Source organism: Ceratotherium simum, chromosome 6 (genome assembly GCF_057802395.1).
Source record: "Ceratotherium simum simum isolate JZ-2026a chromosome 6, ASM5780239v1, whole genome shotgun sequence".
Lineage (NCBI taxonomy): Eukaryota > Metazoa > Chordata > Mammalia > Perissodactyla > Rhinocerotidae > Ceratotherium > Ceratotherium simum.
Window position 1 is genome coordinate 74,010,439 of NC_141905.1, and position 22,675 is coordinate 74,033,113.

The window sequence follows — 22,675 nt, forward strand, 5'->3', positions numbered from 1 at the left end:
TTTCTTCCTCTACTTAAAAATGTCTCTATATCTTTATCCAGACTTTCAATTCCTCCTCATATTATTGAGGAGAAATACATATCCCCAAACTCATCATCTTATGGATGGCATCTGCCTTACGACATCTCCTGTATTCCTTTTGTGTGTGTTTATTTGTCTTCACTTATTTCTTCTCTCACTCATACTCATATATAGGCTTTCTACATTAGGACTTTTGAAGATTTGTTTTTAAAACTTAAATTAATGGTGTAGTGTTTAAGATGTTTTAATGTGGAGTTTAATTACTTTTTTGCTCAAAGAAAAACATGAGGCTTTTGAATTTTGTTGTTTAATAGTAAATGAGTTTTTGCATTTCTACAGATGTGACTCTGAAAATCGCTATGTTGGTAATCCACTTAGAGGAACATGTTATTGTAAGTATTTATATTTTTTCATTTTACATAGTTGTTTTGTACAATTATTTAGTTAAAAAAATTCATAACTGATGCTGTCATTTCTGTTACCATTTTTATTTCTTCAATTTTATAATACAACTCCATATATATTGCTAAGAAAGACAATATCTTTTTGCTATATTCTCTTAATTGTATTTGGTGCATTTTTTTCCTACTCTGAAGAGTGAAATAGTAATACATTTTATTCTGAACATGGAACAAAATATAGAACTTGAGTAAACTCAGCTGGATTTTAATGTAATCTTTTTCATTATGAATAAATTTTGAACAAATAGAATTTTGTAATAGATTTTTGCAGGGGGCAGTTTTGGTCATTACTAAAAAGCTGTAGTGATTTTGTACTGAAAGATACTTTCGTTAGATAATGATCATATGATAGATGTATGTTAAACTTTTTAAGAAACAACAAACTATTTCCCTAATGGTTGTACCATTTTACATTTCACCAGCAGTGTATGAGAGTTTCAGTTCTTCCAAATCTTGCAACATTTTGTATGATTAGTCTTTTTAATTTTAGCCATTCTAATAGGTGTGTAATGGTATCTAATTCATTTATTTGCATTTCCCTAATTACTAATGATGTCAAGCATTTTTTCATGTGACTGTTTGCCATATGTAGATTTTATTTGATGAGGTTAAATCCATTGCCAAATTTTTAAAATTGGATTATTTGTATTATTGGTTTTTCAGGGTACTGTATATATTCAAGATACAAGTATTTTATCTGATGTATGATTTGCACATATTTTTTCCTAGTTTGTGGCTTGTCTTTTCACTCTATTGAGAGTATTTTTTTGAAGAGCAGTTTTTAATTTAGACGAAGTTCAATTTATCACTTTGTTCTTTTGAGAAATCTTAGTCTAACCTAAGCTCACAAATATTTTCCCCCTGTTTTCTTCTGGAAGTTTCATATTTTTAGGTTTCCGTTTAAGTATATAGTCCATTTTGAGTTAATATTTGTATACATTTCAAGGGATGGGTCAAAATTTTTTTTCTCCACGTGGCTATCAAAATGTTCTAGCACCATTTGTTTAAAGACTATCTTTTAACCAATGAATTGCTTTTACCCCTTTGTCGAAAATCAGTTATCCATATATATATATAAGACTGTATAAGACTATTTCTGAACTCTTTATTCTGTTCCATTAATTTGTTTATTTTTATGCCAATATAGCACTATTATAATTAACTTGATACAGGGAATAAATACTACATGATTTCAAGACTTATTATAAAGCTAAGTCTTGAAATCATGTAGTATTTATTCTCCAATTTTGTTCTTTCTTTTCAAACTTGTTTTGGCTATTCCGTTTCCTTTGTGTTTACATATGAATTTTAGAATCTGCTTGTCAGTTTTCACAAAAACATATGCTAAGATTTGGATTGAGATTTTGTTTAGTTTATAGATAAATTGGGGGAGAATTGATATCTTACTACAGTAAGTCTTCTGACCCATGAACATAGTATATCTCTTTTATTTCCTTAATTATTCTTCAGTTTATTCTCAGCAATATTTGGTTGTTTTCACTGTGTAGTTATTTCAGTTTTTGTTGGATTTATCCCTACATATTTTATATTTTTGATGCTATTGTAAATAGTATTTTTTTAATATTTCATTTCTGATTGTATCTGGTACGTACAACTACAATTGATTTTTATATTGATTTTGTATTCTTCAGCTTTGCTAAACTCACTTATTAGTTTTAATACCTTTTTTTGTAGATTCCATCATATTTTTACATAGATAATAATGAGTTCTGCAAATAATGGAATTTGATTTTTTCCTTTCCTCTCTGGATCCTTTTTATTTCTTTTTCTTGCCTTAGTGCATTGGCTACTAACTCTGGTACCATATGAAGACATGTGGTGAGCATGAAAATATTCTTGTCTCATTCCTGATCTTAGAGGGAAAGCATTCAGTCTTTCAACATTAAGTGTGATGTAGGTTTTTCCTAGATGCCTTTATCAAATTGAGGAAATTCTCTTTCATTCCTACTTTGCTGAGCATTTTTGTCAGGATTGAGTGTCTGTTTATGTCATATGCTTTTTATGAATCAATTGAGGTGATCATAAGGTGTTTCTATTTTACTTTGTTAATATAGCAATTTTAGTTTTTAAAATTAATAAATGGTATAACATTGTATGGATATACCACTTTATTTTTGGTCCATTCACCAGTTGATGAACACTGGGATTGTTTCTAGGCTTTGGGTATGATGAAAAATGCTAATATGAACATTCAGATGGTCTTTGTGTAGACATATATTTTCATTTTCCTTGGGTAGATTCCTAGGAGTGGAATTGCCAGGTCATATTATAAGCTTATGTTTAACTTTTTAAGAAACTGCCAAATGATTTTACAGCATGGCTGTAACCATATTACGTTCCCACTAGCAATTTATAAATGTTTCAGTTTTTCCACATCCTCATCAACACTTTTTGTTGTCTGTCTTTTTGATTGTAGTCATTCTAGAGTATGTGTGGTAGTATCTTGTGGTTTTAATTTGCATTTCTCTTATGACTAATAATGTTGAACTCAATTTCAAGTGTCCATGTCTGGAAGATGTTTTGTTAGATGTGTAAAATACTAATTGCCTAATACTTCTGTTGCTGTTTTAAATAGTATCTTTTAAAATTACATTTTCTATTTATGTTTGATATATAAAAATAAAATTCATTTTAGTACATTGATATGATATTCATCAACTTCAGTGAACTCTGTTATTAATTCTAATGGTTATAGATTTGTTTGATTTTTAAATGTAATTATATTACATGCAAATAAGGACAGTTTATTTCTCCCTTTCCAATTTTTTTATCCCTTTATTGGGATGGTTGGGATCTCTATTTCAGTGCTGAGTCAAAACGATGGTAGTAGACATCACTTTCGAGTAGAGAGTTTGCTATATTTTATGGAATATTCCCTATATCAAGTTAAGAAAATTCCTGTCTATATTAGTGTGCTACAAGACTTCATCATGAATGACTTTTTTTCTGTACATTGTTAAATGTGAAGTTGCATTAATTGATTTTCTAATGTAAAATGACTTTTTATTCTGGAGTAAACCAAACATTAAAGTTAAGTTGTATTATTTGGGACACTGCTAAATATTGTTTATATTTTGTATAGGATTATTTTCAGTATAAATGAATACAAACTATATTTTTATGTTATTTTTCCTAATGAAATGACCTTTCACTGTAATTTTTAGTTTTTCTTTTCTATCTTCATATTGGGTAACTACAGTAATAGCTTTAAAAATGAATTTGAGAAGATTGCTTTCTTCTTTTAAAATAGGAATAGTTAAAAATATTAGATATTAAAATTAAATTTGTTTTAACTGAAATTAGTTAAATTAGTTGAATATTAAATATTAAAAACTTCAAAGATTAGCTAAATTCAACCCAGATCTCTGGGTCTGGTGCGTTTTTATTCATAGCTTTTTTGTTCCTCATTTTTTTTTTAATAGAATGAGCTTTTGGGTTTATTCATCCTTTTCACTGATTTTGTTTTCTAGTTCATCAGTATTAGGTTTTGTGTTTAGTAATTTCCTTCTCTCTTATACTTTTTAATTGTTCTTGTTTTGCCTACATTTGGTATGTTTTCTTAATAACATTATTTTCTACATAGTTTATGGTTGAATTTGTCATCTTCTTTTTATATATATGTAAGAATTTTCTTAATTTCCAATTAGGTAAATCTTTTTAAAACCAGCTTTTAATTATTTCTATAATTTTATTGAGAATGTGGCATGTAAAATCCCAAATCTTATTAAGGTGTTTTTTCTGGTTATGGGACATTTGACACTGTTTGGAGACATTTTGGTTTATCACAACTGGGCATGGGGCATGGGTTCTATGGACATCTGGTGAGTAGTGGCCAGGGATGCTGCTACACCTCCTACAATGCACAAGACAACCTTCTTCGAACAAAGAATTATCTGGCTCAGAATTTCCAGAGTGCTGAGGTTGAGAAACCCTGATTTAGAGGTTTAATCAGATTCAGATTTGGTGTTGGAGGAAACACTATTTCATAGGTGGTTTTGTGTTTTTCATCTAGCAGAAGCACATAATGCTTGCTAGTCTCTCTTTACATTCTTAGCAGACATTGATACTCAATGTTTAGATTGTAATTGATTAGGGCTGCAAAACTGTGATATTCCAATTCTTTCTTCATTTTTTGATTGGAAAATTTCTGTAAAAACAAATTTCCTCTCATCAGATATTGGGTTACTCACTGCTACAGTTCATCTAGGATAGGCATGATAAATGCAATAGACTTTCTTTTTATTTATCAGTTTTCAAAGTAAAGAATTGTTTGCTCAATATTTGTCAAATGTGACAACTAGTTTTTTTGTTTTTGTATCATAAACTTATGGACTCATACATATTTAATATGTTTCAACCTGTTTTCAATTATTATTCTTACTGATGCTCAAATTATCTATTTTCTATGTCTTTTAAATTATCTTTATTCTCTATCTTTTCCACATTCATTTTGTTTTTCTTCTTTCAAACATTCTTGATTTTATGGGGATATATTTTTGTCTTATTTTTTAAAATTAGAAATTCCTCTTTGATTCTTCTTGAATCTTAACTTTTATTGTGTCCCAAAGGAGTACCTAGTTACAGTTATGGACACCTATAAATTATATTTCATTTTTTAGAAATAATAAATATACTAATATTTAAGCTTTTTTTGTGTGTGTGAGAGGAAGATTTGCCCTGAGCTAACATCCGTTGCCAATCCTCCTCTTTTTTTGCTTGAGGAAGATTAGCCCTGAGCTAACATCCGTGCCGGTCCTCCTCTATTTTTTGTATGTGAGATGCCTCCACAGCATGGCTGATGAGTGGAGTAGGTCTGCGCCGGGGATCCAAACCCACAAACCCGGACCGCTGAAGTAGAGCATGCAGAACCTTAACCACTTGGCCACGAGGCCCCCTAATATTTAAGCTTTTGTGTTTAAGACTAAGAGAAGTTTTCTTCTAGATCAATGCTGTACAAAAAAGTAAAAGGAAACAGGTGAAATCAATTTTAATAATATATTTTATTTAACTCAACATATCTAAAACATGTAATTTTAACATGTAACAGTATTAAAAAATCATCAGAGAAATACAGTTTGTATTCTATATTTATAGTAATCTCAGTTTAAATCAGTCACGTTTCGATTGCTCAATAGCCACATGTGAATAGTGACTATCATATTGGACAGCTCATCTCTAGATTATTTAGGACTCTCGCTCTCTTTTAAAAAAGGAATGGTCATTAAGCACTAGATGGCAGTCGTGTCATTTGTTATGAGACCTTTAAAGCTTAATAATGTTTGAAAGAAATGGTGTTAAAAAAGAGAAAAGGTCAATAGTTCTTGTAATAGTGTTAATGGAAACTATTCTGCTTTTAAAGATTCAAGTGAAACTTAAAATGCAGGTCCACACTGTAACTTAAAGCAATTGAGTGCAACGTGGTGTTAACTTAATTGAAAGTAATACACCAGCAGTTGTATCCAATAGACAGTTTTAGTAGTTTTTCAAACTTCAGTTTAAAACCCAAAACTGAATGTATTAGAAAGCTGTCATGCCTCACATGGAAGAAGAAAGAAAGTTTTTTGCAATGATATCTAATTTGATTGACCCTTGTAAATGTTGAATTACTCAATTTATCTTGGCAAGTATAAAGTAGTAGTCACAAAGTGGTGTAGTTTCTTTTTTCTTAAATGCTTTCTTTTCAATTATAATAACAATTATAACAAAGAAAACCTGAAACACAAAATGAAAGACTGGACTATGAAAATGTTAGATAGATGATATCTTTCAGTGAGTAGAGTCCGAGGACAAAAAGTCACTTTCTCCAGTTGTCTACTTTCTGCTCCTATACATTAATTCTTTAAATACTTATAAAGTCCAAACTGCTAATTATTGTGTTTTAGTATATTTCCAAGTAATCTAACATGTTTTGGCTTACTTCACCTTTTCCTCTTTGAAAAATTACTGTTTTATTTTGTATTTCTTCTATTGCCATTTAGAGTTTAGGGTACAATTTTGTGATGATAATAATACACTGCCTCTTTTAAGAGCAAGGTATTTAATTACTACTTTACATTCAGTGCTCACCTCTCCCACTCATCACATCTTACCTTAGTTTATATTACCAAAAGAATGAAATATTTATCCATTCATCTCACTCTAAACCCTTTAATTATTACTGGTTTATTTAATTAATCTTTATGTCTTGGACTGAAAGACATTATTTATAAGCATATTATTTTATTGGATTTGATTTTTTCTTTTATTTGATAAACGAGAGATAATATTTCTAATAAATGTTAGTATAGCTATAAATTAAAAAAAGAATTATTAATCTCAATTTATTTACTTAAAATGCTATGTCATACAAAACAATGAAAGCAATTAAAACTTGAATTAACCTTGTATTTAGTGTGATTATTTGTTTTGTTCTAAAATGGAATAAAAGAATTTTCCTGTTTTAAACTAAATATATTGTATTTTGTTAATGTTTTATATGAGGTTTTTTTTTTTTTTGGTGAGGAAGATTGGCCCTGAGCTAACGTCTGTTGCCAATCTTCTTCTTTTTCCTGAGGATGATCAGCTCTGAGCTAACATTTGTGCCCATCCTCCTCTACTTTGTATGTGGGATACCGCCACAGCACAGCTTGGTGAGTGGTATGCAGGTCCATGCCCGGGATTCAAACCTGCGAGCCCTGGGCTGCTGAAGCGGAGTGTGCGAACTTAACCACTATGCCACTGGGCCGGCCCCTTATATGGCTTTTGAACCAGTCAATGTAAATAGCTGTTTAAGTAGGATGTGGCTGGTCCATCTGCAAATAGAGCAGAAGTGCCCTTGATGAACACAGAGAATCTAAATTCTTATGTTGCACAGATTGAAGACATGATGGATTGAGGATTATCTGACAAAACAGAAATGAGCCACATGGTTGGCATTGTAACCTTATTCTTTGATTCATCAGTATTTTTATTAAATATCCCAGTAATTTTCAATGTTCATTTCAGAATTGTTTAATATTTTAGCATATTCCAAAATGCAGGATAATATAGCACAGTTATGAGAAAGTTAAAAATAGCTGAGAGAAAAAAATTGCTATTGAATTAATCTAGAAGAGAGATGAAAAATTTATTTGACTATATATTTTATAATACAAGTGTTGTGTTGTGTTATTCTGGTTGTGTAGATTACAGACTCACTGTAAAAAGAATTAAATAAAACAGTTTAAGGAAGAAAATAAATATGTTTGGAAACCTCCCACCAGGGCTCCCAAGTGGAGTCGTCCAGTCTGTGTCCTCTGCCAAGGTGCCCAGCTGCAAGGAAGAGGGCAGCTGGTATCCCTTACTTACTTTTCTAACTAAGCCATGGAACCTAGTGAGGGCTTATCTGCCTGGAGCAAGGGTTAATAGTTCCTTATTAGCATAAAGATTCTGAATGGGCTGATGAAGTATATTCTAAATACTGCATGCCTTTCTAAATGAATCGTGTCCTGAGAACAATTTCACATAAAGAGGTTATAACATATATAATATTCTTATTGTGAAGAATTTTCTTCAGAGATATATAGCTCATTATTTAACAACATTTATTAAATAAAACATAGTTTTTGTCCAAAGTAGAAAGCAACCACCTGACTTTAGAATAATGATAATACTAGTTAACCGTTATTGAGCACTTACTGTGCCAGGCTATTCTAAGCTTTTTATATTTATTAGCTTATTTAATCTTCAAATGAGAAGGGTATGCTTATTATCCCCCTTTTTTATTTTAGGGAACAGAGGCAGAGAAGGTTTAATTAATCTGTGTAAGATCACACAGCTGGGAAATGGCAAAGTCGGTTTCAATCCAGGCAGTCTGGGTCTATAGCCCACCCTCTTGACCACAGGTGATAAAACGAGAGCAACAAAAATTAGCAATATATTTAACCTGAGTTGTTTTTATATGAGTAAAATAAAACAACGTGTTGAAGGAAATAAAAAAAGGATCTAAACAATTAAAAATTCATACCATTTTCTCAAATGTCTTCATATGAAAATATCATACTTACCAAAATTGATATATAAATTTTATGCAGTTCTGATTGGAATTTCATTCAGTTCAGTTTTTTGAAGCATCTGCATTAGAATAAATTATCTTAAAATTCATTTTAAATAATACACTTCTAGAATATTTAGTAAAATCATGAAAAGGAAGAATAGTGAGAAATTCCCACCTGATAGATATCCAGGTATACTGTAACTCTGACTATACTGGTTTCCATAATGGTATAGGAATCAATGAATAAAATAGAGTCCAGGATTAGATTCCTGAGCATTTTGGGAATTTATATGGTGACTTTTACTTTTATAAAAGTCCTTAATGACTTAATCTGCTTGTTCTTAAATATCCCCGACTTTATCTTAGATCATGGCTTTTGCATTTACTATTTTTCTGCCTCAAATATTCCATCTCTAGCTAATATTCCACTCCTACCTAAAATGGACTCCCTTGGGTATCACGATAATCTTTTTTCCCTCCATTCTAACACTTACACAGTTTGAAATTCTCTCTCTTGTTTGTTTACTTGCATGTGGATTTTCTTTACTCACTAGAATGCAAGTCTGTGAACCCAGGACCTTCTCTTGTTGGAACACATACTTAGAACAGTGTATGACAGGTGACAGGTTTTCAGTAAATATATAATGACAATACACATATAAATTATCAATAAACAAAGGAATATACTGTATTGTGGCTGTATGGGAAAGTATTTTTATTCATTGGGTGTTTGACCAAAAATGTTTGAAGGTCATGTTATAGGTTATCAAGTAAAAGTTGCTTTACATTAATTTTTAAATTTATTTACATAAAGTAGTACAATTCATCATTGAAGAACCTTAAGCATCAGTCATTCATTTAAATAAAAATGAACTTCAAGCTTTATTTTTCTACTTAGCCTGTGGAACATTTGCTTCAAATAAAATCTAAGCAGATTCTCATAGGTCATTGCAAAATAATGGAAAGTTTAGCTACTTGGAGATACTATGAAACAAAGGAAAGTGGCTTCTGAAGAGATCTGGCATATTATTTGAAAACCCCTAAATTAGAATCATTGATGTATCGGCATTGGTGATCATCGTCCATCCTCTTGTAGTCATTGATGGAAAAGGTCAGACCCAATGAGTTTAAGTGTATATCCTAGACCACACAATCAGTCAGTTTCAGAGTGTGGATAACAAAGGTTCTGTGCTTTTTCTGTGATACTATATCTAACAAATATTCAATTTGCAAAATTCCCACAGTAGATTTTACCTCTGGAATTATTCTAAATGTTCCAAGCTCAATAGAAGTTCTTAATTAATAATTGTAAGCATGGATAGTACTGTTCAGCAAGCAAGGAAAACTAATATTTATTGAATATTTATTATGTGCAAAACATTTTAATATTAATTTTTAATTTAGTACTCACCAGGTTGACATAGTTTTTTCTCCTTAATTTACTTACTGAAGAGTTACGCTATTAGAAATTGGAGAGAGTGTCAGTTATTGGAATTGACTCACTTTTGTTTATTCATTCAACATATATTTATTGACCAACTACTTTGTTGGACTCTGGGCATATTACAGTGAATAAAACAAGTTCTGCTCCATTGAAGCTTATAAACTAGTAGGGAAAATAGATAATAAACCTGTTATAAAATTACCTAGATATGATTGTTATAAGAACTCGGAATGAGAATTATAGATGCTTTGGGAAATTATTACAAGAGAGCCTGACCTAATTAGTGGGAAAGGGAGGAGGAGTAGATGAGGCAAGAGAATGATGGAACTCTGGCGTGAAAGATGACTTGGTAGTGGAGTGGTAATGGTGTGAGTGTGGGAAGAAGTAGAATCAGTGGGGGCAGCATGCACAAAGGTCTGTGGTTAGAAAGAACGTGGCATGTGGGATACAAACACTGAAACCCATAGAACTCAGTGAAGAGAGGCAAGAGATGGGGTATGTGGGATCTGCAGGATCTGCAGATCCACTGAGATCTGCAGTGCTTTATAGAACATGTAAGGGTTTGGGTCTTTATCGTAAGAAAAGTAGGAAGCCATTGAGGGTGTTAAGAGGAAAGTAAAATGTTAAATTTTAATTTTAAAATAATCACTCTGCACACTTGTCAAAGCTTGGTGAGGGCAATAGAGCATGAAAGAGACCATTTTAGTCCTTTTTCTGAGGTGTATTCCTGGAGCTACATGTTAAATATGATTATGAGACATTGAGACTGTGAATATACTTGAACTTATATTCACATAAGTTTTATCGTTTACTAAACAATTGTCTAAGTTGGCAAATACATATATTTATACATATGCCATTGTTCAAAACATATTTGGATTGTTGATATTGTTGTCAAAGTTCATGTGCATCCTTTTTAGAGCCCTCAGGATGGCTTAATATATGATCATGAACTCATATATTAATGAACAAATAAATAACTACATATAAAATTGCATGTATGAGAACCTGTTTGACTTTTGAAATCTTTTCAAATTCATTCAGAGCCAATATAGTGATTAAGGAAAGTGAAATAACATTTATTGAATGCCTTTGTTTTATGAGACAAATACAATCTCGGACAATTATCTTTAACCCACAAAGCAATCCTATGAGATAGGCAGTTTTATCCCCATTGTACCATGGAATCTCACTGAGGATAATTAACCTGCATAACAACCCAGGTAATAAATGGTGATTACAATGGAGATCTCCTTAAATACTGTGGATAATGCTAAATTAAGTGTGAAATACAACATTAACTAATGAAAAAAGCAAATCATTAGTCCTCAGTGTCTTTCTCAAAATATTCAAATTAAAAATTTCTGGATCATGTGATATTTCTATTTTTAATTTTTTGAGAAATCACTATGTTGTTTTTCATAGTGGCTGTATCGGTTTGCATTCCCACCAGCAGTGTATGAGAGTTCTTGTTTCTTCACATCTTCTCCAACACTTGTTCTTTATTCTAAAAAAAAATTGGAATTTTGAAACATACATATATTGTAGGATACAGCAAATAATACATTAGTGTTATTAGGAACTAATTTTCACTGCAAAGGATATGTAAATTAAAAAATTTAAAAAAATTTCTAAAACAATTCAAAATTTATATAATAATTATTCTGGTTCCCAAATGAGCTGAAATTTGTATGAACAGTGCCATTGATAATAGCATACACAAATCAAAATTAATTTCATTTGTGATCCTGGCATGTTTGCCTTCTTGGATCTCAGATATATAGTTATTTCCATAATACACTTTGGTTATTTTTATCACTGGTTACTATTTTCTGAAAAAAATACGTTATTTTATGTAGCTTTTGTTAAAAGAGCAAAACAAATATTTACTATTTGCTCATCACCCCAAATATATAATGCACTCAGAAACTTTCTTCATAGTTCAAGTTCTCTTTCAAAATGTCTTTTTCTATATATAAATTTTTAGTCATCACTTTCCAATCATCTGACCTCCTTAAACATTTTATATGTTAAAAATCTTTTCTCTTGATATTTTATTTGCTGAACCTCGTTTTGTCATACTGTGTTTTACTCATGACCTTAATTTTGTATATAATTTTTCTTTTTTACATATTACATATTTGATAGATGTCAATCAGGGGGTAATTTTTTTTAATGGCATGATGATGTGATCTTTACAAGTCAAGTTTCTTTTGTTTTTGGGGAAGATTGGCCCTGAACTAACATCTGTTGCCAATCTTCCTCTTTTTTCTTTATTCTCCCCAAAGCCCCAGTACATAGTTGTATATCCTAGTTGTAGGTCCTTCTAGTTCTTCCATGTGAGATGCCACCTCAGCATGGCTTGATGAGCGATGAGTAGGTCTGCGCCCAAGATCTCAACCGGTGAACCCCCCGGCCGCTGAAGTGGATCGCACGAACTTAACTGCTACGCCACCGGGCTGGGCCCTTTATATAATTTGTTAGTAATTCTTTGTAGTAAATAGTAGTCACTTTTTTCTGCTCCGTGACTCCTAGTCCAGTACTGACTGAACTACCTGAAAAAATCTGCTGCTGGACATTGGAACTTCACCCTTGGTTTGCTCTAGTCATATAAGATTAGGAGGAGAGACTAATTATCTTACATGTTTTTGTTAGCTTATACCTAAGAAGTTAAGTGTATTAGGAATGAGATATGCCATTTTTGGAAGGATATATAACCATACAAATCTTTACTTAACACATAAGTGTAAAATCATGTGAAAAACAGGTTAAAGATCAAAAATCAAAAGAAAAAAATTGTCTGAACATTCCTTTTAAAAATTTTCCCCTTTTTTGGCCTAATTATTGAAGTAGTGTGTATTCATTTTAGAAAAGAGGTAGACAAAAAGGCAAATTAAAATACCTGATAATTCCTCTACCCAGAGAAAATTGTTGCTAACATTGTGTTAGATATTTTCCCAGTCTTTTATCTATGTACTGACACTGTGGTAGGCTGAAGAATGCCCCTCCCCTCCAAAAGATGTCCGCATCCTAATCCCTGAACCTTTTGATATATTACTTTAAATGTCAAAAAGGAATTTACATGATCGGGGCCGGCCCGGTGGTGCAAGCGGTTAAGTGCACGTGCTCCGCTGCGGCGGCCCGGGGTTCGCTGGTTCGGATCCCGGGCGCGCACCGACGCACTGCTTGGCAAGCCATGCTGTGGCGGCGTCCCATATAAAGTGGAGGAAGATGGGCACAGATGTTAGCCCAGGGCCGTCTTCCTCAGCAAAAAAAGAGGAGGATTGGCGGATGTTAGCACAGGGCTGATCTCCTCACAAAAAAAAAAAAAAAAAAAAGGAATTTACATGATGAATGTAATGTAATGATTAAATTAAGGATCTTGAGATGGGGAGATTATCCTGGTGGACCCAATGTAATCACAAATGTTTTTATGAAAGGAGGGCAGAGGGAGATTTGACTACAATAGTGGGAGATGTGATGATGGAAGGAAGATGTTGGAGAGATAGGAGGAAGGGACCATCAGCCAAGGGATGAAAAGTCTTTAGAAGCTGGAAAAAGCAAGGAAATGGATTCTCTTTGAATGCCCCCAGAAGGAATAGTCCCTAACACCTTGGTTTTACCCTGTAAGACTAATGTGGACTTCAAACTTCCACAGAGAATAAAGTCTTGTTGTTTTAAGCCACCAAGTTTGTGGTAATTTGTTACAGCAGCAATAAGAAACTAATATATACTTTTTATGTATTTGTTTCTTCTCCAAGCATGACATCACAAAGAAAATATTTCTCAAAATTATTATTCTTTAATTTATCCTTAATATCTTTATGCATGTCATTATCTATTCTCTTGTAACCATCAGCATACCATAGTTTTAAGATAATTTTATTTATTTTTTCCCAACTTGGCAGTTTTTAAAACTAAATTAAATTAAAATTTATCTTATTTTGTTTTATTTTTAACATGAAAACTACCCTCAACAAAATTTTAAATGTACAATATAGTATTGGTAACTATAGGAAAAATGTTGTACAGCTGGTCTCTAGAACTTATTCATCTTGCATAATTGAGACTTCATGTCTGTTGATTAGTAACTCCCCTCTTTCCTCTCCTCCCATGCTCTTGGAACTACCATGCTTTTCTCTGATTCTGTGAGTTTGACTATTTTAGATACTTCATATAAGTAGAGTCATGCGGCTTTTGTCTTTCTGTGTCTGGTTTATTTCACTTAGCTCCAGCAATACCATTTCTGGGTATTTGTCTAAAAGAATTGAAATAAGGATCTGGAAGAGATAATAGCGCTCCAGTGTTCACTGTAGCACTATTCAACATAGCCAAGATGTGGAAACAGCTTAAATGTCCACCGATGGATGAATGCAATATACAACATGGATGAAACTTGAGGACATATAGACAGTTTTTTAAAAAGTTCTTTCGAAATTTTCAATGTGAAATAATTTCAGACACAAAAAATTTGGAAATTTTTTTTTATGACCTTGACCTTTGAAAAATATTGGACAGTTATTTTATAGTATATCCCTCAATTTGGATTTGTCTGATGTTTCTTCATGATTAAATTCAGGTTAGGCAGTGATGTGTGTCTGTCAGTGTATCTTATTGGGAAGCGTATGGTATCAATTTGTCCCATTATTGGTACTGTTATCTTCGGTCACTTGTTAATATGTGGTGTCTGCCAGCTTCTACACTCTAAAGTTCCTGGTTCTTTTTGTATTTAGTGAGTATATTATGGGGAAATTATTTGAGGTTATGTAAATATCCTATTTCTCATCATACTGTTACCCACTATCTTTATCATACATTGATTATTCTTACCTGAATTATTATTAATGTACTTGCGAAATGGTGATTTTCTATTTCGTTATTTTTTCTACATTTACTAACTATAACGAAGAGCTGTCTCTTCTTGCTCATTTATTTGTTTATTTAATTATTTGCTTATATCAGTATGGACCCATGGATATATTTTTTATTTTATGGCTTATAATAAAGTACTATCATTATTTATTCTATATCTGAAATGGCTCTAGATTTGGCTATGGGAACCCCCTCGAATTGGCTCCTGTGTCCTTTTGGCATGACTCCGTCATTTTCTGAGTACGTCCTTATTTTCTGAAATTACAAGATATTTCAGACACCTTGTTCTTTTCCTGACCTATCCCTGGAATCAACCATTTTTCCAAGAAGCCGTGGTTCCTCATGTTGAAGAATGGTATTTAGAAATCAAAATCTGGAAGCTAAGTATGCTCATTGGTTCTGGAGTGTTATTCTTTCTTTTTTAAAAACAAATTATTGTTTTTTAAATTAAATCACCAAGTATATTCTTGTTGCCTTTTTGGAACTCTACTATTTTGCTTTAACTGAAACTGGTTGTATCTTGAAACCTGGCTGTCCTCTAAGGGAAGTGTTGACTGTTTTTGCTTTTCCAATATTAATACCTTAGAATCTGGATATGGGAATGGTATCTGCCTTGCTCCCTTTGATACTGGCAAATAATTGCTTTTCTTTACCCATTGAAAAATTTCATCCCCTTGGAAGCAATATTCCACCTCTCCTTATTGCTGCCTTTCACTGAAATCCTGTGCACTCCATGTAATATTTTATCCATTTAATACTTTTTCACCTGCCTGACTGTCTTTCTCTTATTATCTTTCTTGACATCATTCTTTTTTTTTTTTTTGGAGGAAGATTGGCCCTGAGCTTACATCTGTTGCCAATCTTCCTCTTTTTTTTTTCTTTTTTCTCCCCAAAGCCCCAGTACATTGTTGTATATCCTAGATGCAGGTCCTTCTAGTTCTTCTAGGGGGGACGCTGCCTCAGCATGGCTTGATGAGCAGTGAGTAGGTCCGTGCCCTGGATCCGAGCCAGCAAACCCCAGGCTGCCAAAGTGGAATGTGCAAACTTAACCACTAGGCCACCAGGCTGGCCCCGACATCGTTCTTGATTTCAATTTCCACATGTACTTTAATTATGCATTAATTATCTTTTTTTTAATTTCTGAAAAACCCTATAGGACTCAAACAGTCTGTACTCTCCTCACAGCTTTCTTATAAGCAAAGGATATGCGTTGAAAGAAATCTGGAGATCTTAGATGTTAGGGCTAACGATGTAGTTACAGGAATTAAGACAGTGTGGTTTTTTTGGTGGAGAGATAGGCATAATCACCAATGTAGTGAAATAGACCCAAATAAGAGCTGTAGGTGTTTATATTTTTATATTATATCTGGCCAATACTGAAATCATTTATTATTTTAGTAGCATTTTAGTTGTTTTATATTTTTTGGTAAACAATATTATTATTATTATTAATTTATTTATTTTTGTGTGGGGAAGATCAGCCCTGAGCTAACATCCATGCTAATCCTCCTCTTTTTTTTTTTTGCTGAGGAGGACCGGCTCTGAGCTAACATCTATTGCCAATCCTCCTCCTTTTTTTTTCCCCCCAAAGTCCCAGTAGATAGTTGTATGTCATAGTTGCACATCTTTCTAGTTGCTATATGTGGGACACGGCCTCAGCATGGCTGGAGAAGTGGTGCGTTGGTGCGCGCCCGGATCCGAACCCTGGCGGCCAGTAGCCGAGCACGCGCACTTAACCGCTAAGCCACGGGGCCGGCCCAACAATATTATTTTAAACATAAAAAGATAACTCTGTTTTCTTCTTTTATTTTAACTTTAAATCTGTCATCTATTCACTGCCAGATCTTTTTGCTATGCTATTTTCATATTTGTATTTGTCTCTTAGTTGTAGTATGTGTATGAATAATTTTTTTTCATGATGAGTATGTAGGTCATATACTTTTAGGGCATTTGCTTCCCAGAAATTATCACTATGTTGTTTTTGTATGTAGACAGCATGGCTGAGCATACATATTCATAAATAGTGTTCCAGTTTCTTGTCTTTTGATATATATTTTTACTTAAGAATACTTGGCATCTTGCCTGATCTTTCTTTGTAAATAACTCATTTGTCTGTGTGAATGTGTGTGTGTGTGTGCGCGCACGTGCTCACATACCCACATGGATGTGCCTGGATGTCTATAGTATTTTTTTAATAATAGCTTTATTGAGATATAATTCATATACCAAAAATCTCACCCTTTTAAAGTGTACAATTCAATTTTTTTTAGTATATTCACAAAGTTGTGCAACTTTCAATTCTATTTCAAAATCTAATTTTAGAACGTTTTCATCACTCCTAAGAGAAACCCAATACATGTTAGCAGTCACTCCTCATTCTCCCTTTCCCCAGCCCCTGGCAACCTTCTTCCCATCTCTACGGATTTGTCTACTCTGATGTAGCATGTAAATGATGTCATGGAATATATGGTCTTTTGTGACTGGCTTCTTTTATTTATCATAATGTTTTCAAGGTTCACCCATGTTGTAGCAGATATTAGCACTTCATTCCTCTTTATGGCCAAATAATATTCCATTGTATGGAGATGCCGTATTTTATTCACCATTCACCAATTGATGGACATTTGGTTGTTTTTACGTTTGGGCTATTATGAATAATGCTAAATTCTTTTTATGTTTTATGCATGGTATTTCGTTTCAATATTTAGGTTTTGGTCTTCAACAGATTTTTTCTATCATGTATTTAACATATATTGTATGTGCTTCTTTTCAATTTGTTATGTCTGCTTTAACAACATTATTCATGCATATATTGAAAATTTCTGTGTCTATTATTCTTCATGAGTAATTTTCATCTCTGTTCTATTCTGGGAGGCTTTTTCAGATATTACCTACACAGCACTGATTCATTCTTCTGTTTATTTTATTGTCTGATTCTATTATGTTTAATTTTGCCATTATATCATTACTTTTTTGTTTGTGTTTTGTCTTTTACAGTTTTAACTTACTTAGCTCTCTTTTTATTATAGTCTTCAGTGTTATTACCTCATCTTTCATCTTTAATTTTGCGGAATTTTTTAGATTTCTTTTTTCCTCTGATACACATAGATATTTTACACACTAAAAATTCTAAACATAGATACTTTAAATGACTAAACACTTTACTCATATTAAATAATTATATATATTTACTCTATTGTTGACAAAATTATATTTTTCTTTTTCTCTTCACACTATGCAAGTCAAACTAACTTAACAATACAAAAGATGTCAAATTTTTCTTTGTTTTCTTGATTTTTTTCATCTATGCAATTAGAATTTGGAGCCAGAAGTGTGAAGAGGCTCAGATTCAATTTAAGGTCTATCAAGTTCATACAAAAAGTGAGAGAGGTATAAAGAAGACTAGTGGTTCTTCTTTATATCCATTTTACCCATATTTGTAGGCTTCGTTTTTAGATACAATTGGGAAATTAATTGCCAACCTCTGGTTTTCCTGGAATTACCAGAGATAGTTTGCTGATTGTTTGCCAAAATATTTAAGAACTAGCTATATCATTTATGATTGTTTCAACCTTCAGGGCTCAGTCTATGAAATCAGAGGATTGATTTATGTAGTGTTTGGTTTCTCCTGCTTTGAAATGTGTCTCCTTGGTATTTTTTTCTGTTCACAAAGTTTTCAAATAATTGTTTCTAGTCAGTAATATATTTAAACATGCAGAATACAGTTTATCTTTTTTTAATTATGAAAATTTAAAATATGCTGAAAAGTATAGTATATACACTTTCATATATATATATAGTATACATACTTTTATAGTATATGTAATATAATTTAAAAATTGTGTACCTGCCATTGAACTTGAGTAAAGCTTAACACCTTGCTATATTTCCTGCAGCAACTCAGGCTCCACTCTGCTTATGTTAGTGCAGGATGGGAATGCTTTACAGGGCTCCACCCTGCAGTCTCAGCAGCAGGATTTTCTTAGTGCTTTTTTTTTTTGGTATAAATTTATTGGTGCTTCCAGATTGCAGCTGCTGTAGCACCCAGGTGGGGATTTATAGGAAGCAAAAACAAACAAAAGCCCTGCAAACCCAGGGAACTCACCACTGGGTCATCCCTCGAGGTCATCCCTCGAGTTCCAAGGTCATCATCGCCTTTTACCTACCCGGACATTGTTCTAAAATTTCTCCTCTCTCTCCTGTCTTATCAACGTTTCCTTTTCTACTAAATTTTTGTTTATGCCAATCAGTATAAAAACTCACTATTTCTCCCAATTTAAAAAGCAGCTCTCTCACCTCTCTTGATCACACTTAGTCCTCCTGCTACTTGATCATTTCTCTGTATTTATGAATAATGCTATAAATTAAGTTGATTCATAGTCAAACATGATTTCCTTTTTTATACCATAATAAAGTGACTCATTAATGCAGTACAAAAACTTATTTTCAAATTATCTATATTTGCAAAAACTGGACATATATTTTAAATTTTAATGTTTTATGTCCTGTACCCTACTTAGCTACGAAGTTCAGAGAAAATTTCAGCGTTAAGGTACATGTTTTAAGTACCAGGTAATTATTAATTCACAACACCCCTAAAAATACACCAACATCATATCTAAAATTGGGGGGAGAAATATATCATCTCCTGATTAAGTGGAAAATTGTGCACTTGGCTTCTGAAAGACTTTAATTTGAAGCAGCTTTAGAAGGAAACATTTCAGGTAGAAGTCTAAGCTTTCTTCAGTTTATAATAATTCACTTTCGCTGAGTGGTACTCTTCCTAGTCACTTGAATTGAGTAATACTCCTATTAATTTTGTTTGAGGCTTATTTTTTTAGCTCTGCTGACATTAGGATTGATCATTACCATACATAACATACATTGTGCTGATCTTGTACTTCCAATTCTATAAACAAGGACGAAGAAATCAAGCTTGAATGCCAATGCCTGGCCAAGAATTTGGTGGCACATGATTGTGGCAGAGGGCTAGAGTCCATAAAGGCAGAAGAATGTCTGCAGGCCTGGGGCACTGCAGCCTCTGCCTAGACCTGCTCATGTGTCCCAAGTCACCCACTCTCTACTTCCTAAAGGCCATCTACTCATGGCTTCTTAATACTTAGTTTCAAGCTAGAAAAAAATAATCGTGCAGACAAATTCTTGGAAATAGCTTTGAAGTGTTTACTTTTCCTCAGGGGTATTTTTCCTTCATTCTGAATATTACCTTTCCTGAGCATTGCAGCCCTGCTTCTGAACCCGTGTCAGCGGCAGTTGACCAAGGCGATCACTACTCTCCTTTTTAAACATTATATTGACTTGGCTCCCGTTACACTAAATTCTGGTTTTATTTCCATCTCATAGGTTGCCCCCTCAGTGTCCTTTGTTGGCTCCCCCAAGGATCTGTCTATTTAACATTGATGTGCCTCAGGGCTCATCCCTTGGACCTCTTCTCTATCTACAACTGGTGATTTCCAGCTTCATGGCTTTAAATCCCATCTAAAGTGTTGATAATTTCCAAATTGTTATCTACTAGATGTGCTCCTGAGCTCGACTCAGCATATCACTTGGATATTCAATAAGTAACTCAAACTTAACATCTTTAAAACTAAGCTCCTAATTATTCCCCCAACTCCCAACAAATAAAACCTATTCTTCTTACCCACCTCAGTTAATGCTGACATTTTGCTAGGTCTTGGGTCAAAATCTTTACCTTTCTTTCTTTCAAATGCTACGTCCTTTTATTCAGCTCATCTTGTTTGTTGTATCTTCCAAATACATTCTGTGTGTCTGACCCCTTCTCATGACCTCCACTGCTATTACCGCGCCACTGTCACCTCTTGCCTGCATTCTTGCCACAAGCTCTTTACAAGAATCACAGTTAAGTCTTGTCCTTTCTTTGAGGTTTTTGTACTTATTTCCTCTGCCTGGATTACATTTTCTCTAGTAAACTCCATGGCTTATTCTCTTACTATCGTTTATCTGTAAATGTTCCTTCTCAAAATTGCAGGCATACTCCTATCCCAACAGCAATTTCTCTCCTCTCCATTGGTTTTTTATTCTCCAAAACACTTACTGTCATCTTTTATACTATATACTTAAATTATTTATTAATTTCCAATGTCCATCCAAAAGAATATAAATTGCATGAGGACAGAAAATTTTATCTTTTATTGGTGTATCTCCAGTGCCTAGAACAACACTGGCCCATTGAGTTTGCGTCTGCATTTTTTGGCAGTCAGGTGAAAATCAGAAATATGACCCATTGCATAATTCTCATTATTACGTGTATAAGGATGCCTATAAATTCTTAGAGAGAGTAAGTATTGCCTTACACTAAATTATGCAAGAAATATATAGGGTGGACTTTATGAAGTGTATATTAAACAAAATAAAGAATGCTGCCTTGATAACTTTAACAATAAATCTAGTGATATTATTCCTATTTTTACTTTTTATTTTAATAGTGTTTAATGGCTGAGGGCCTAACATGAAAGGTATGTATCCAAATAGACGTCATTTCTATTTAAAATAATTTGAAATATTTTTTATAAAGGAGGCAGTTTAATATTCTGAATATTACTTCACCTTGTGTAACGTGAAGCTACTCATGACTTGTCACATTCAAATGTTTTACCTTGGTTTCAGCATTATACACGGACAAAATTAAGAATTGTTTACCTCTGAATTCTTTTTATCAATTGTTCACTAAAGTCACTTCTTTAGAATGATATTTACCACAGAGTCATTTTAAAATTGCTAAAAGTAAAAATTGCCACAATAATAAAGGAACAAGTAAATGCATTATAACATCTGATGAAATATTATTTAGCTATTAAAATTTATATTTTCAAAGAATTTTGATTTTATGAAAGTAGTGTACCAAAATGTCTGCCTGTCTTTCTATCTACAAAATTTTAACTGGAATAAAATGCACCAAAATGTTACCTATATTTTTCTCTAGTTGTAAGATTATGGATGACTTTTATTTTATTTTTTTACTTTTGTGTAGTTTCCAGAATGTCTACAGTGTTTGTAGAACTTTTATAATGACAACAGAAGTAATGAATATAATTTTTAAAGAAATAGGACTTCTTCCTTATCTATAGTTTACTTTTTGTTGCTTGACGACAAAGATTTATATTTTGGCAGTCTTGGATAGGCCACTAATAATTAATGCTAATCATTTTCGATACTGATATGCAATATGTTTTCACCTAACTTTTATCACACAGTTTTTAAAAGTACATATCAGGATTGTATTTTTTTCCCCACAGACAGCCTTTTGATTGACTATCAGTTTACCTTCAGCTTATTACAGGAAGATGATCGTCACCATACTGCCATAAACTTCATAGCAAACCCTGAACAGGTGAGAAGATCATTTAACTTGTGTAATATAATTATACTAATATCAAGGGATACAACCCTTTTGTCATCTTTCATTGTAATTTTACGTCTTCTCAGAATTATCACACTGTAGGACTTTTGGAAAAAGACTCATCCTATTAATTTTTCTTTTCATAAAACTTAGGTATCCTTGTGATTCAGAGAACTTGTGAGTTTGATATTTCGGATTTTGCAAACAGTCCTACAATTTTAATTATATATTATTTTTATTATTTTTTCAGGCTTATGACAGTGTGCCTATACTTATGCTCTCAAACTAAGGGTAGTCTTATTTGAAAATTAAACCCATAAATTCAAAACATGCTAATATTAAATATATTTTCTTTCTCTTATGTATCATTACGTAGTAGTAGGTTTTGACTGTCTTTCTTCTAAATCCACTGGTTTATCTGAGTTATATGGATGCTGGCTTTTTAAAAATCATTTTTATTGAGA

At 32.7% G+C, this 22,675-nt stretch overlaps 1 protein-coding gene across 4 annotated transcripts in view; it reads left to right on the forward strand.

Moving 5' to 3' along the window:
* The window catches only part of ATRNL1 (attractin like 1), a 773,536-nt gene that overhangs the window by 257,353 nt on the left and 493,508 nt on the right, over positions 1-22,675 (forward strand). For all 4 annotated transcript variants that reach the window (XM_087432666.1, XM_087432665.1, XM_087432664.1 and 1 more), the window contains 2 exons: positions 361-413; positions 22,108-22,202. In XM_087432666.1, the coding sequence (XP_087288792.1) occupies positions 361-413; positions 22,108-22,202 (148 nt within the window). The remainder of the gene's footprint in view (positions 1-360; positions 414-22,107; positions 22,203-22,675) is intronic.